Source organism: Lithobates pipiens, unplaced genomic scaffold, assembly GCF_037356315.1.
Source record: "Lithobates pipiens isolate NorthernLeopardFrog02 unplaced genomic scaffold, aLitPip1_a1.2 Scaffold_23, whole genome shotgun sequence".
Taxonomy (NCBI): domain Eukaryota; kingdom Metazoa; phylum Chordata; class Amphibia; order Anura; family Ranidae; genus Lithobates; species Lithobates pipiens.
In genome coordinates this window covers 19,835,770-19,849,689 of record NW_027507785.1, presented here as the reverse complement: position 1 = coordinate 19,849,689, position 13,920 = coordinate 19,835,770, and the positions used below count along the sequence as shown (strand labels likewise).

The window sequence follows — 13,920 nt, the reverse complement described above, 5'->3', positions numbered from 1 at the left end:
TCCGGCTTTCTAGCGGACAATCTGTTCGTCTGTGTGCTAGTCCGGCGGACTAAAACCGACGCTAGGGCAGCTATTGGCTACTGGCTATGAACTTCCTTATTCTATGTCATCACGTTCGAGTCCGTCGGACTTTTGGAGTGATCGTGTGTTGCCAAGTCCGTTTGTTTGAAAGTCCGGCGGACAATCCGCCGGACTAAGTCCAATCGTGTGTACGCGATTAGACAAATTTTCAAACAGTCCTGTTGACTGATGAGTGCCGTGCAAACCCTGGATGGTTCAGATGAATGGAGTAATGGATGGTTGGTGGACGGCCACCCTGTTCCAACAAGGCTGCGACGTCAGCAAGGCGGTGGTGGAGTCATGTTTTGGGCCGGAATCATGGGAAGAGATCTGGTCTGCCCCTTTATGGTCCCCGAAGGTGTAAAGATGACCAAAGTATGTGGAGTTCCTGACTGACCACTTCCTTCCCTGGTAAAGAAGGAAGAACTATGCTTTCCGTAATAAAATCATCTTCATGCATGACGATGCACAATCTCGTGCTGCAAAGAATACCTCGGCATCAATGGCTGCTATGGGGATAAAAGGAGAGAAAGTCATGGTGTGGCCTCCATCCTCCCCTGACCTCAATACTAATGAGAACCTTTGGAGCATCCTCAAGAAAAAGATCTATGAGGGTGGGAGGCAGTTTACTTCCAAACAGCAGCTCTGGGAGGCTACGCTGACTATTGTTTACATCAACTATTTAGGTAAATGAGAAAAATATTATTGGCATAATAATTTGGAACAGGGTGTAGACCAGACCAGCAGCAATAGTTCCCCCCTCCCCAGCAATAATAGATCCACTGCAGCAACAATAGACCTTCCAACAACTACAATATACTTCTTCAGTAACAATAGACCCCCCCCCCCCCCCAGCAACAATATAGCTACCCCCGTCCAGAAAGAATAGATCAGCTCCAGCAACAATAGACCTCTGAACAACTACAATACACTTCTTCAGTAACAATAGACACCCCCCCCCCCAGCAAGAATAGATCAGCTCCAGCAACAATAGACCTTCCAACAACTACAATACACTTCTTCAGTAACAATAGACCCCCCCCCAGCAACAATATAGCTACCCCCAGCAAGAATAAATCAACTCCAGGAACAATATAGCTACCCCCGCCCCCCCCCCCCCCAGCAAGAATAGATCAACTCCAGGAACAATATAGCTACCCCCCCAGCAAGAATAGATCAGCTCCAGCAACTATTTACCTCCTACCAGCCAGCATGAATTAATCCTCCAGCAACAGCAAACCCCTCCTCAACTGTAGATCCCTCCAAGCAACCAAAGAGCCACCCAGCAACCATAGACTTCCTCAGCAACAAATAGATCCCCCAGCAGCCAGCATCAATAGACCCTCCAGCACATCCAAGCACCCCTTGCTATTACATTCAGTGCCGGAGTTGCCAGAACTGTGTTCCCACGAAATAAAAAAGCCCTGGAAGACACATTCGCTGTGCATGGGGTATTTATTAATAGCAATGCATTTCCAATGAAGCAGTGGGCGATTGAACAGCTTAATCATCATTTTAATCAACGTTTACTTTAAGATCTGTGAGTATTGTTTGTTTTTTAATAATTCTGATTATCTCAAGTATTATGATTGCAAATTTCCTTTTGAGAGATACATTTTCAGACTCCATCCTCTTCAGCTGCGGAAACCCCCCATGCAGTTCGTCAGATTAGACGTATACGGTTCCAAAATAAATGCCTGGTCTCATCATATCTCTGTTCCTCCAGCAGTTGTAGAATGCGGTGATGCAGCTTGTAGCGGTGTGCCCATAGATGGTGTTTGCGGTGGGGTAGGAAGCCGGGGTGATGCCATATTCTACATAGTACTCGTCTGCAATCCTGCAAAGAGACAAAGACTTATTGTCTGAGCAGACAAGGAGGGGGTGAAGGAGAAGGATACCTGCTGAGAACATGAGGATCCTGCGAGTACACATAGTTCGACCCCCTGATCAAAACCCAAATATGCAGGCTTTCCTCACCTTTAAAGCCTGATCCACCTCTCTCCCACCTTCACTAGAGAGCAATATGGAAGGGAAGATGCAACAAAGCTTTGACTTCAGGGTTTTAAAATATGGTCTGCACTGTTCTCTGAGTCTTTGAGGACCATACTAGCTGAAAGCAGTCACTTGAGCTCCTGAGTCACTGCTGGGAGGAGGGAGCAGGGCCAGCTGATCTGCTGATTCACTGCTAGGAGAGTAGGTGGAGCTGATGATGAGAGGAAGCTCAGTCACTGCTGGGAGGGAGAGCAGAGTGTAGGTCCAGTGCTACCAGTAGGGTGCCCAGCTGCTGGTGTTCCTACTCTCATCTCTCCCTGCACCAAGCAACTAAATCTCAGCATCAGCAGGCAGGCGCCGCTCCGTTCATACATAGTGTCAGTGGCTTAGGACTGTGTCCGTGTCCCGTCTCCGGAATGAATGAAAGCAAGCAAACCTCCCCTGCTGCGCACCTCTGATCAGTGATTGCTATCCGTGATGTGACCCCAGCCAGCCAGCTCTGCCTCTGCCCATACGTGATTCCTAATCCTGTGTCCCCTGGCCCCATCCCCCCTGTGGTTGAGTCCGCTCTCCCTCATGGCTTGTCCTGAACAATGCTGGCAGCATCACTCAAGAGCTATAGCACTTGGCGGCGGCGCTCCAAGCTTGCTGTCAGGTGGAGCCTGCCTGGAGGAGGCACTGAGGCAGCCAGAGTTTAAAAATGTTCCTCGCACTTGCACTGGTAGGGTCGCGTGGTCACATGGATGTAGACCAGTCTGCAGAGCCCCAGACCTGGTGAGTGAAATAAGGTCACTGTCTGAGATTGCATCATCACAGATTCGCATGTAAATGTATTTGGTGTATTAAGACTGATCTGTCCATGTACTAAGCGGTCGGGTATCCCCTCCCTAACTGGTAGGCTGCATTGGTGGGCGCTGGTGAGGCTGCATTGGTGGGCGCTGGTGAGGCTGCATTGGTGGGCGCTGGCGAGGCTGCTTTTGATTTGCACTTCATTAAAAAGGTGGGGTATACATGGGCAGGGCAAAGGGGGGCGAGGCAGAATTTGATGGGTGCTGGTGAGGCTGAATTTAATGGGCGCTGGTGAGGCTGAATTTGATGGGAGCTGGTGAAGCTGCATTTGATGGGAGCTGGTGAGGCTGCATTTGTGCTCTGGTGGGTTTCATTTGATGGGCACTTCATTAAAAAGGTGGGGTATACATGGGCGGGGTGAGGCTGCATTTGATGGGTGCTGGTGAGGCTGCATTTGATGGGTGCTGGTGAGGCTGCATTTGATGGGTGCTGGTGAGGCTGCATTTAATGGGCGCTGGTGAGGCTGCATTTGATGTGCTCTGATGAGGCTGCACTTGATGGGCGCTGGTGAGGCTGCATTTGATGAGCACTGGTGAGGCTGTGTTTGATGAGCACTGGTGAGGCTTCTTTTGATGGGCGCTGGTGGGGCTGCATTTGATGTGCTCTGGTGGGCTGCATTTGCTGGACACTTCATAAAAAAGTGGGGTCTGCATTAGAGGTCGACCGATATGGGTTTTTCTCTGGCCGATGCCGATATTTAGAAATCATGGCGGCCGATAGCCGATATATGATGCCGATTTTTTTGGGCCGATATGTTAGGCCGATTTTATTTTATTTATTTATTTTTTTCCTTTTTTTTTTTTTTTTTTTTTTTTAATCCCCCTTGATCTAACACACCTTTCCCACTGGGGTGTTTTTCAGGCGCTTTTGGGCTAAAAATAGCGCCTGTAAAGTGCCTGCAAAATGGCTCCCCTGCAGTCTGTGTGAAAGACAGAGTGCTTTCACACTGAGGCGATGCGCTGGCAGGATCTGAAAAAAAAGTCCTGCAAGCAGCACGTTTGGAGTGGTGTATACCGCTCCTCCACCACTCCTGCCCATTGATATGAATGGGCACCACTGCCGAAGCGCATGCAATGCGGTTTGGCAGCAGTGCTTCATGGGCGCATTTAACCTCTTCCTTGGCCGCTAGCTGGGTTATATGTGCCCCACTAGCAGCCAAATAGCACCGCTAAAATGATGGTAAAGAGCCGCTAAAACTTGCGTTTTACCATCAACGCCTGCCCGCTCCAGTGTGAAAGCAGTCTTCATAAGTGATACAGAAAATTTCTTACATTTAAACATTTATTAAACAAAACAAACCTCCAATCAGTTTACTTGTATGTATGATTTAGATAAAAAAAAAACAAAAAACTATATATTAAATAAAAACAGGTAGTCAAAACTTTTGGACGAAAAAAAAAAATGGGCTAACTTTACTGTTTTTATTTTATTTTTATTTTTTAAATAGTGTATTTTTTTCCCCAAAAAAATGCATTTGAAAGACCTCTGTGCAAATGCCGTGTGACATAAAATATTGCAACAACCGCTATTTTATTCCCTAGGGTCTCTGCTAAAAATATATATATAATTTTTGGGGGGGTCTAAGTGATTTTCTGGCAGAAAATACAGGATTTTTACTTGTAAGCATCAAGTGTCAGAAAAGATTTAGTCTTTAAATGGTTAAACTGAGAACTTCTACACATAGAGATGACTTCATTCATTGAAGTGTAAACATTGTATCTTTCTGTTCTTTTCTTGGCAGCCTGCCCAGAGAGGAGGAAAGTGTTTTTATGGCAACTTACACTGGCTTCTATTAGAGAAGTCATTTCAAAGTCCCGCTGCAGTTCTATATCGGCTTTTTACCAGCACAATCGGCCAATGCTGATTAATTAAAAAACGGCAAATATCGGCCGATATATCGGTCGACCTCTAGTCTGCATGGGCAGGGCAAAGGGGGCACTGGTGAGGCTGCATTTGATGGGTGCTGGTGAGGCTGCGTTTGATGAGTGATGGTAAAACTGCATTTGCTGTGCTCGGGTGGGCTGCATTTGATGGGCACTTCATTAAAAATGTGGGGTATACATGGGCAGGGCAAAGTAGGTGGAGCCGGGGGGGGGGGGGGGGTGATGCGGCAAAATGAGGTTTCGCCTAGAGTTTTAAAAATCCTTGCACCAGCCCTGGCAGAGTGAGCTGACCTGCTGAGTTGGGTGAGCTAAGCTGCTGAATCACTGCTGGGAGGGAAGAACAGGGATAGCTGAGCTGCTCAATGAAGGGGAAAGGGGAGATTTGAGCAACTGCTAGGAGAGGGAGCAGGTAGGGTTGCCACCTGTACGGGTTTCACCCGGACAGTCCGGTTCTTTAATGATGTGTACGGGTTTTCATCTGCTCCAGACCCGTACACATCATTCAGACCGGACTGCCCGAGAGTGATGAGACTGCTCTGTGGATGATGTGTCTCCCCTCTCCCGCCGTCTCACTAATGACATAGTGTCAGTCCACCCCGCACTAATGCTGAATGCAGGGGGGATCCGAAGCACTTCAGTAAGCCCACACTGCCTGCCGATGATTGCGTGCAGGAGGGAGCCGGTGGGCGGGCCAAGACAAGGAGTGACAGCTGAAGAATCGAAAAGCAGGGAGGAGGACGTGCCCATATCTACTGCCAGCTTTCTTTCTATGGCAGCAACACACCCTTTCCCCTGGGCACACGCTCCTCTAAGGCTGGATAGGGGCTTTAACAGAGCTCCTCTACAGGTGGGCGGAGCAAGCGACCCTACACCGACTGCTTCCTCCTGCCCAGCAGACATCCAGGCTCACCCTGGGGCAGATTGAAGAGAACAGAGGATGGAGACCACACTGTATATTCTCCTCCCGTGAGTCCCAACCTGTTTTGCCTTCCAAACTTTGCCTTCTCATTCAGCTTTACTGAATGAGAAAGTAAAGATCTTGGCTATTTCAGGAATATATTGGGACTTTTCAGGCTCCACAATAGATTGAGGGAACCAGAAAAAGTCAATTTGTTCCAATTGACTGTATTTATTATGGCTCAGAGAAAGGAACTGGAGAATCCACCCTCTCTCCCTTTCTCTGTTTCAAAAGTGAGCTATCAGGGGTCTGTTTAGTCTCCTGATATTTCACCAAAGCCCCCCCCCCCCCCCAAGACTGTTAAAAAAAGGTAAAAATAAATAAATTTGTTAAAAAAAAAAAAGCTACTGACACCGTCCACAGCTCTACTGAGACCGTCCTCTGCCCTACTGAGACCGCCCTCTGCCCTACTGAGACCGTCCTCTGCCCTACTGAGACCGTCCTCTGCCCTACTGAGACTGTCCTCTGCCCTACTGAGACCGTCCTCTGCCCTACTGAGACCGCCCTCTGCCCTACTGAGACCGTCCTCTGCCCTACTGAGACCGTCCTCTGCCCTACTGAGACTGTCCTCTGCCCTACTGAGACTGTCCTCTGCCCTACTGAGACCGTCCTCTGCCCTACTGACACCGCCCACTGCCCTACTGACACCGCCCACTGCCCTACTGAGACCGCCCTCTGCCCTACTGAGACCGTCCTCTGCCCTACTGAGACTGTCCTCTGCCCTACTGAGACTGTCCTCTGCCCTACTGAGACCGTCCTCTGCCCTACTGAGACCGTCCTCTGCCCTACTGACACCGTCCTCTGCCCTACTGACACCGCCCACTGCCCTACTGACACCGCCCACTGCCCTACTGAGACCGTCCTCTGCCCTACTGAGACCGTCCTCTGCCCTACTGAGACCGTCCTCTGCCCTACTGAGACCGTCCTCTGCCCTACTGAGACCGTCCTCTGCCCTACTGAGACCGTCCTCTGCCCTACTGACACCGTCCTCTGCCCTACTGACACCGCCCACTGCCCTACTGACACCGCCCACTGCCCTACTGACACCGCCCACTGCCCTACTGACACCGGCCACTGCTCTACTGACACCGGCCACTGCTCTACTGACACCGGCCACTGCTCTACTGACACCGACCACTGCTCTACTGACACCGTCTACTGCTCTAACTGCCCTACTGACACCGTCCACTGTTCTACTGACACCGTCCTCTGCTCTACTGACACCGACCACTGCCCTTGAAATACCAACCACTGCCCTACTGACACCGTCCTCTGCTCTACTGACACCGTCCACTGCTCTACTGACACCGTCTACTGACACAGTCTACTGCTCTACTGACACTGTCCACTGCTCTACTAACACCCACCACTGCCCTTGAAACACCAACCACTGCCCTACTGACATGTACACTGCTCTACTGACACCGTCCACTACTCTACTGACACCGTCCACTGCTCTACTGACACTGTCCACTGCTCTACTGACACTGTCTACTGCTCTACTGACACTGTCCACTGCTCTACTGACACCGTCTTCCGCTCTACTGACACCGACCACTGCCCTTGAAACACCAACCACTGCCCTACTGACATGTACACTGCCCTACTGACACCGTCCACTGCTCTACTGACACCGTCCACTGCTCTACTGACACCGTCCACTGCTCTACTAACACCGACCACTGCCCTACTGACACCGTCCACTGCCCTACTGACACCGTCCACTGCCCTACTGACACCATCCACTGCTCTACTGACACCGTCCACTGCTCTACTGACACTGTCCACTGCTCTACTGACACTGTCCACTGCTCTACTGACACCGTCTTCCGCTCTACTGACACCGACCACTGCCCTTGAAACACCAACCACTGCCCTACTGACATGTACACTGCCCTACTTACACCGTCCACTGCTCTACTGACACCGTCCACTGCTCTACTAACACCGACCACTGCCCTACTGACACCGTCCACTGCCCTACTGACACCGTCCACTGCTCTACTGACACCGTCCACTGCTCTACTGACACTGTCCACTGCTCTACTGACACTGTCCACTGCTCTACTGACACTGTCCACTGCTCTACTGACACCGCCCATTGCCCTGCTGACACAGTCCACTGCTCTACTGACTGACACTGTCCGCTTTTAAGGTAGGCTAATTCATATTTTTAAAATTACATTTTATTTATTAATTTAATTATAATTTATGGGTACAAGAATGCGTTTTATTTAACAATGTGCCTTTCAGCCCCTCCCAATGTAATTTGGCAAACACTCACTGTTCACCATGGCGCACCTAGCTTGCTGCATTTCTACTCTCCTTGAGGCACTCAAAGGTGTCCTAAGTTTTTTATAATCCTATAATGTATACTCCACACAAAAAAAATTGTGCCGCAAAAGTGTTCGGGTTTGGCTTGAAGAAAAGGTGGCAACCCTAGGAGCAGGTAGAGCTGAGCTGCTGAGTCACTAATTTGCGCGGGGGGGGGGGGGGTGGTTCTAAGCTGCTACCCCACTGCTGGGGAAGGGAGGTAGGTTAAGATGAGCTGCTTAACCACTAGCTGACTAGCACACAATGATGTATGTCGGCACAATGGCACGGCTGGGCAAATAGGCTTACAGGTACGTCCCCTTTACATCACGGCATTGTGGGCGTGCGCGCCCCCGCTGCATGCTGTGTGCCCACGGATCCTGTGGACTCCATGTCTGCCGGGGGCCTGCGATCGTGTCACGGAGCGGAAGAACGGGGAGATGCCTTTGTAAACAAGGCATTTCCCTATTCTGCCTAGTGACATGACAGGGATCTTCTGCTCCCTGTCATCGGGAGCAGTGATGGCTGTTATGTCTGTGGAAGCCCACCCCCCCCCCCCACAGTTAGAACACCTCCCTAGGACACACTTAGCCCCTTGATCGCCCCCTAGTGTTTAACCCCTTCCCTGCCATTGTCATTTACACAGTAATTAGTGCATTTTTATAGCACTGATCGCTATATAAATGACAATGGTTCCAAAACAGTGTCAAAATTGCCCAATGTGTCCGCCATAATGTCGCAGTCATGATAAAAATCACAGATCGCCGCCATTACTAATAAAAAAAAATGAATAATAAAAATGCTCAAAATCTATCCCCTATATTGTAGACACTATAAATTTTGTGCGAACCAATCAATATACATTTATTGCGTTATTTTTTTTTTTTTTACCAAAAATATGTAGAAGAATACGTATCGGCCTAAAATGAGGAAAAAAATTGTTTTTTTTATATATTTTTTGGGGATATTTATTATAGCAAAAAGTAAAAAAATATTGCTTTTTTTTTTTTTTTTTTTTTTTTTTTTTAAATTGTCGATCTATTTTTGTTTATAGCACAAAAAAATAAAAAACACAGAGGTGATCAAATACCACCAAAATAAAGCTCTATGTGTGGGGAAAAAAAGGACGCCAATTTTGTTTGGGTGCAACGTTGCACGACCGCGCAATTGTCAGTTAAAGCAACGCAGTGCCAAATCGTTTTTAGACATGTTAGGTTTCGTTTTGTTCTGAATAAATATTCGGTTACATTTTTCATTATTCTGAGATTTGGATATATCCGAATACCCAAATCACTGTATAAACTAAGTTTACCGAATGCTCAGAATAAAGAAATGAAAACCACTTCCGGCCCCCAAGGACGTCATATGAGCAGGGCCGGACTTATCATTGGACTTGACTGGGCTCAAGAGCCCATGGGCCCCCCGCCCAATAGAGGGCCCCGCGGGCTCCGCCGAGATACATAGATGAGTGTACTCGGCTCCGCTCACAGTCACGCCCAGTCCTGCCCTATGATGGACATAACATAAGGACTGAGCATGACTGTGAGCCGAGACGAGTACACTCTGCTACTTTCGGCTCCGCTCGGGACTGCAAGAGGACCCGTGAGCTGCCGAGAGGACCCGAGAGCCGATGAGAGCTGCCGAAAGGACCCAAGAGCCGCAGAGAGGACACGAGAGCCGATGAGAGCTGCCGAGAGGACCCGAGAGCCGATGAGAGCTGCCGAGAGGACCCGAGAGCCACACAGAGGACCCGAGAGCCGATGAGAGCTGCCGAGAGGACCCGAGAGACGCAGAGAGGACTCGAGAGCCGATGAGAGCTGCCGAGAGGACCCGAGAGACGCAGAGAGGACTCGAGAGCCGATGAGAGCTGCCGAGAGGACCCAAGAGCCGCCGAGATACACAGGACTCTGTATCTCGGCGGCGCCATTTTTAAACTTCAAGACTGCAATGACAAGACTGCAAATGACACTGGGGCAAGGTTGCAAATGACAAGGCTACACTAGAAAGCCTGCAATGACACTGGACAAGGCTGCAGATGGATGGGCAAGGCTGCAGATGGACACTGATAAGGCTGCATTGATGGGCATTTACATGTAAGTTTTTTCCTTAAACTTTCCTCCTAAAAGTTTTTTCCTTAAAATTCCCTCCTAAACTTGGGGAACATGTTATACACCGATTAAATACGGTAATGTATAGAAGGTAGGGCCCGAAAGTGACTCAAGCCCAGGGGCCCCAACCACCCTAAGTCCTGCCCTGCATATGAGTGGTGATATCTGAGTGATGGGTGCAATGGAAGGCATCATTCAGATATCTTCTTTTTCAGCTGAAAGCAGGGTTGCACCACTTCTTCAAACTCTAAATAAGAAGGTCTTTACCTCTGTACAGACATGGGGCTCGGGGTTAAGGCTACAATAGCGATACACTGATCCCGGGTGCAGTCAGGGCTGGACTGGGACAAAAATGTGGCCCTGGACTTCATCATGAAAGGCCCACTTTAATTTTGAGCTTCTCCATCAGCACTTCCCCTTACATCAGACTGTGCTCCCTCTCCTCCCCCTCCCACATGTACTCACAGTTTTGAAGGTAGCTTCTGGTTCCTCTCTCCAGTCATGTGATAAGGGGAGAGCGGATGGAATGTCTGCCAGCTGTCTATCTCCCCCTGCAGGCTGGAGGGAGCAGAAAGCCTAATGCTCTCTCCAGCAAGTGACGGCAGCTGCTCCTCCTAACAGGAGTGAAATTGCGATCATCACTGTCAGAGAGGAGCGGCTCCAAGACTGCACCTGATCGGCCCACTGGGCCATCGGCCCACCGGGAAACTCCTTGTAGTCCCAATGGTCAGTACATGCCTGGGTGCAGTGCTTTGCAAGCTTCTATTGATATTTTTTTATTTGTGATAGGCAAATTTTAAACTCCTTATACAGGGGTCCTTCTTTGAGTTCAAGCTCTGTGCAAACCTCTGGAGATTACAGTAACCCCCATCACATGAGCATGAAATAATCTTTCTGGAGATGGAGGGACCAACACGCCAAGTCTGAAATCAGGCCTGGGGTTTCAGAATCTTGGTGGCCTCCCTTTGTGTTGTTTCCGGGGGAAGGGTACTGTTAATGCCACAGCATACAAATTTTAGACAATTGTACTTTTCCAACTCTGTGGTAGCAATTCGGTGAAGACCCTTTTCTGTTCCAGCATGACTGTGCCCCTGTCTACAAAGCCAGCTCCATAAAGACATAGTTTGATGGGTCTGGTGTGGAAGAACTCAAGTGTCCTTTACAGTGCCCTCACCTCAACCCTACTGAACACCTTTGGGATGATTTGGCACACCAACGAACAGCCACTCAATCACTTCTGCGGGCAGCAGAAGAGGTCCCTCCCCCCCCCCACTTCCCACTGCTACTGTCATGCAGGGAGAGTGGAACTGACGTTCCTCCATCTGTGTGACCCCAGAAACCTGAAGTTATGAGGATTTCATCACTTTCCAGTTTCGGCTCTTTGCCTGGACGTTGGCAGCTGATCAGACCAATCAGTGTGTGATCAGCTGCATTGCAGGCCACAGGAGAGATTTGGGGTCTAATAGACCCCAGATATCACCATGAAGAGGACCTGTCACGACCCATGCTTTCGCAGGGGATGTTGTTCATCCCTTGCGAAAGCAAGAAAATTGATTTAAAAAAAAAAAAGTGCTTTACGCGTAGATGCGAATGCAAGTCCCACATGCATATGTAAATGGTGATCACACTACACGTGGGGTATCGTTGCAAATGTTACTATGAGAGCAAAAGTTTTAGCTCCAGACCTCCTGTGTAACTCTAAACTGGTAACCCGTAAAGGCTTTTAAAGCGTCGCTAATGGAGATTTTTATGTTCCGTAGTTTGGATCCGTTCCACGGACGTGCACGTTGGGTTTCTATTCACTCGCCCTATTGTCGTTTAGATTTTAACAAAAAAGTTGGTATTAGATAGCGTTTGTGTACAATAAAATTCATTAACGTGTATATATATATATATATATATATATATATATATATATATATATATATATATATATATATATATATATAATTTTAAATGACGTTTAAAAAACAACTGCACAAATACCGTGCGACATAAAACAATTGTAAGCCCCTGTACACATGGTCGGACATTCCGACAACCAAATCCGTCGGATTTTGTCCGAAACTGTTGCATACACGCGGTCAGACAAAGTTGTCGGAAAAATCCGATCGTTCAGAACGTGATGGCATTATTTCGTTATGACGGGACTACGTTCAGGCTAGTAGCCAATAGCTTTGATGTAGGAATTTGATCTGAGCATGCGTGGCACTTTGTCCGATCGGAATTCTCTACACGTGATCGGACAAAGTCCGATCGGATCATGTTGTCGGAAAATTTTACAGACAAATTGGAAAACTTGGTCCGTCGGAAACAGTCCGATGGAGACCACACACAGTCGGATTATCCAACAAAACGGTCCGATAGGACACATTCCGTCGGAATCTACGACCGTGTGTACAAGGGCTAACACTCACCATTTTTTTCTCTCTGCTAAAGTATGTATATATATATAATATTTTTTTTTTATATATATATATATTTTTAATATATGTGTGTGTGTATATATATATATATATATATATATATATACATTTTTTATATATATAATTTTTTTTTATATATGTGTGTGTGTGTATATATATATATATATATATATATATATATATATATATATATATATATATAATTTATATTATTTTAGCAGAGTCCCTAGAGAAATAAATGGTGAGTGTTGCAATTTTTTTGTTATGTCACAAAATATTTATTTGGGGGCTCTAAGTCACTTTCTAGCAAAAAAAAAAAACATGTAGGAGATAAAGATCAGAAATGGCCTGGATGGGAACTGGTTAAGATATAATTATGATCACAACAATGTAATTTCCTGTCCCAGAGGCAAAAAAAAAAAAAAAAGAAATTGAAAGGTAAAATGACTTTTTCTTACCTGTCTACGTTCGCATGGTGACAGCTAAAAAAGGGGTCATTGGCAGAAAGTATAACTTGGCTCATCGTTCCACCAATGTAACGGTGAATGCGGTTGTGTAAGCCTTCAAGGATGAGAGAGAACACGCAATGAGAATCACATGCTGTACTACTATGACATCACACTACACACACCAACATTATACAAGATTCAAGAAATCTGTTGTCATTCTATAATGAAAATCATAAAATGGAATACAGATATATTCCCAGTCAGCATCCTACAGATAGCACGGGTGCTGAGAGCTACTGGCCACTGCATGTGCCTGGGCCACCATATTTTTTTGCACTGCTATGAAATGACATCACACACACTGACAACCCACACTGTACACCTAGGAAACACTGGAATCATGTACTGGGTGGCATAATAGCATATCACGTCACAGCAAATTGAAGGTATTAATATTGGTGAGCTTAGTAAACAGTAAACAGGCCATCATAGCAACAGACAGGCAATAGTAACAATACAGTTGTGCTCATAAGTTTACACACCCTGGCAGAATTTATGCTTTCTTGACCATTTTTCAGTGAATATGAATGATAACACAAAAACTTTTCTTTCACTCATGGTTAGTGTTTGGCTGAAGCCATTTATAATCAATCAACTGTGTTTACTCTTTTTAAATCAAATAGCAACAGAAATTACCCTGATCAAAAGTTTACATACCCCAGTTCTTTAACCACTTGCTTACTGGGCACTTAAACACCCTTCCTGCCCAGACCAATTTTCAGCTTTTGGTGCTCTCACACTTTGAATGACAATTACTCAGTCATACAACACTGTACCCAAATGATTTTTTTGTCCTTTTTTTCCCACAAATAGAGCTTTCTT

General features: G+C 47.1%; 1 protein-coding gene across 1 annotated transcript in view; it reads right to left on the bottom strand.

Annotated features, from left to right (window-relative positions):
• Nucleotides 1–1,666: 1,666 nt before the first annotated feature.
• LOC143926870 (tyrosinase-like) overlaps nt 1,667–13,920 on the bottom strand; it is a 29,871-nt gene continuing 17,617 nt past the window's right edge. The window contains exons 3-4 of the mRNA XM_077450911.1: nt 13,048–13,150; nt 1,667–1,897 (exon numbers count right to left, since the gene is read on the bottom strand). Of these exons, the coding sequence (XP_077307037.1) occupies nt 1,729–1,897; nt 13,048–13,150 (272 nt within the window). The 3' untranslated portion in view covers nt 1,667–1,728. The remainder of the gene's footprint in view (nt 1,898–13,047; nt 13,151–13,920) is intronic.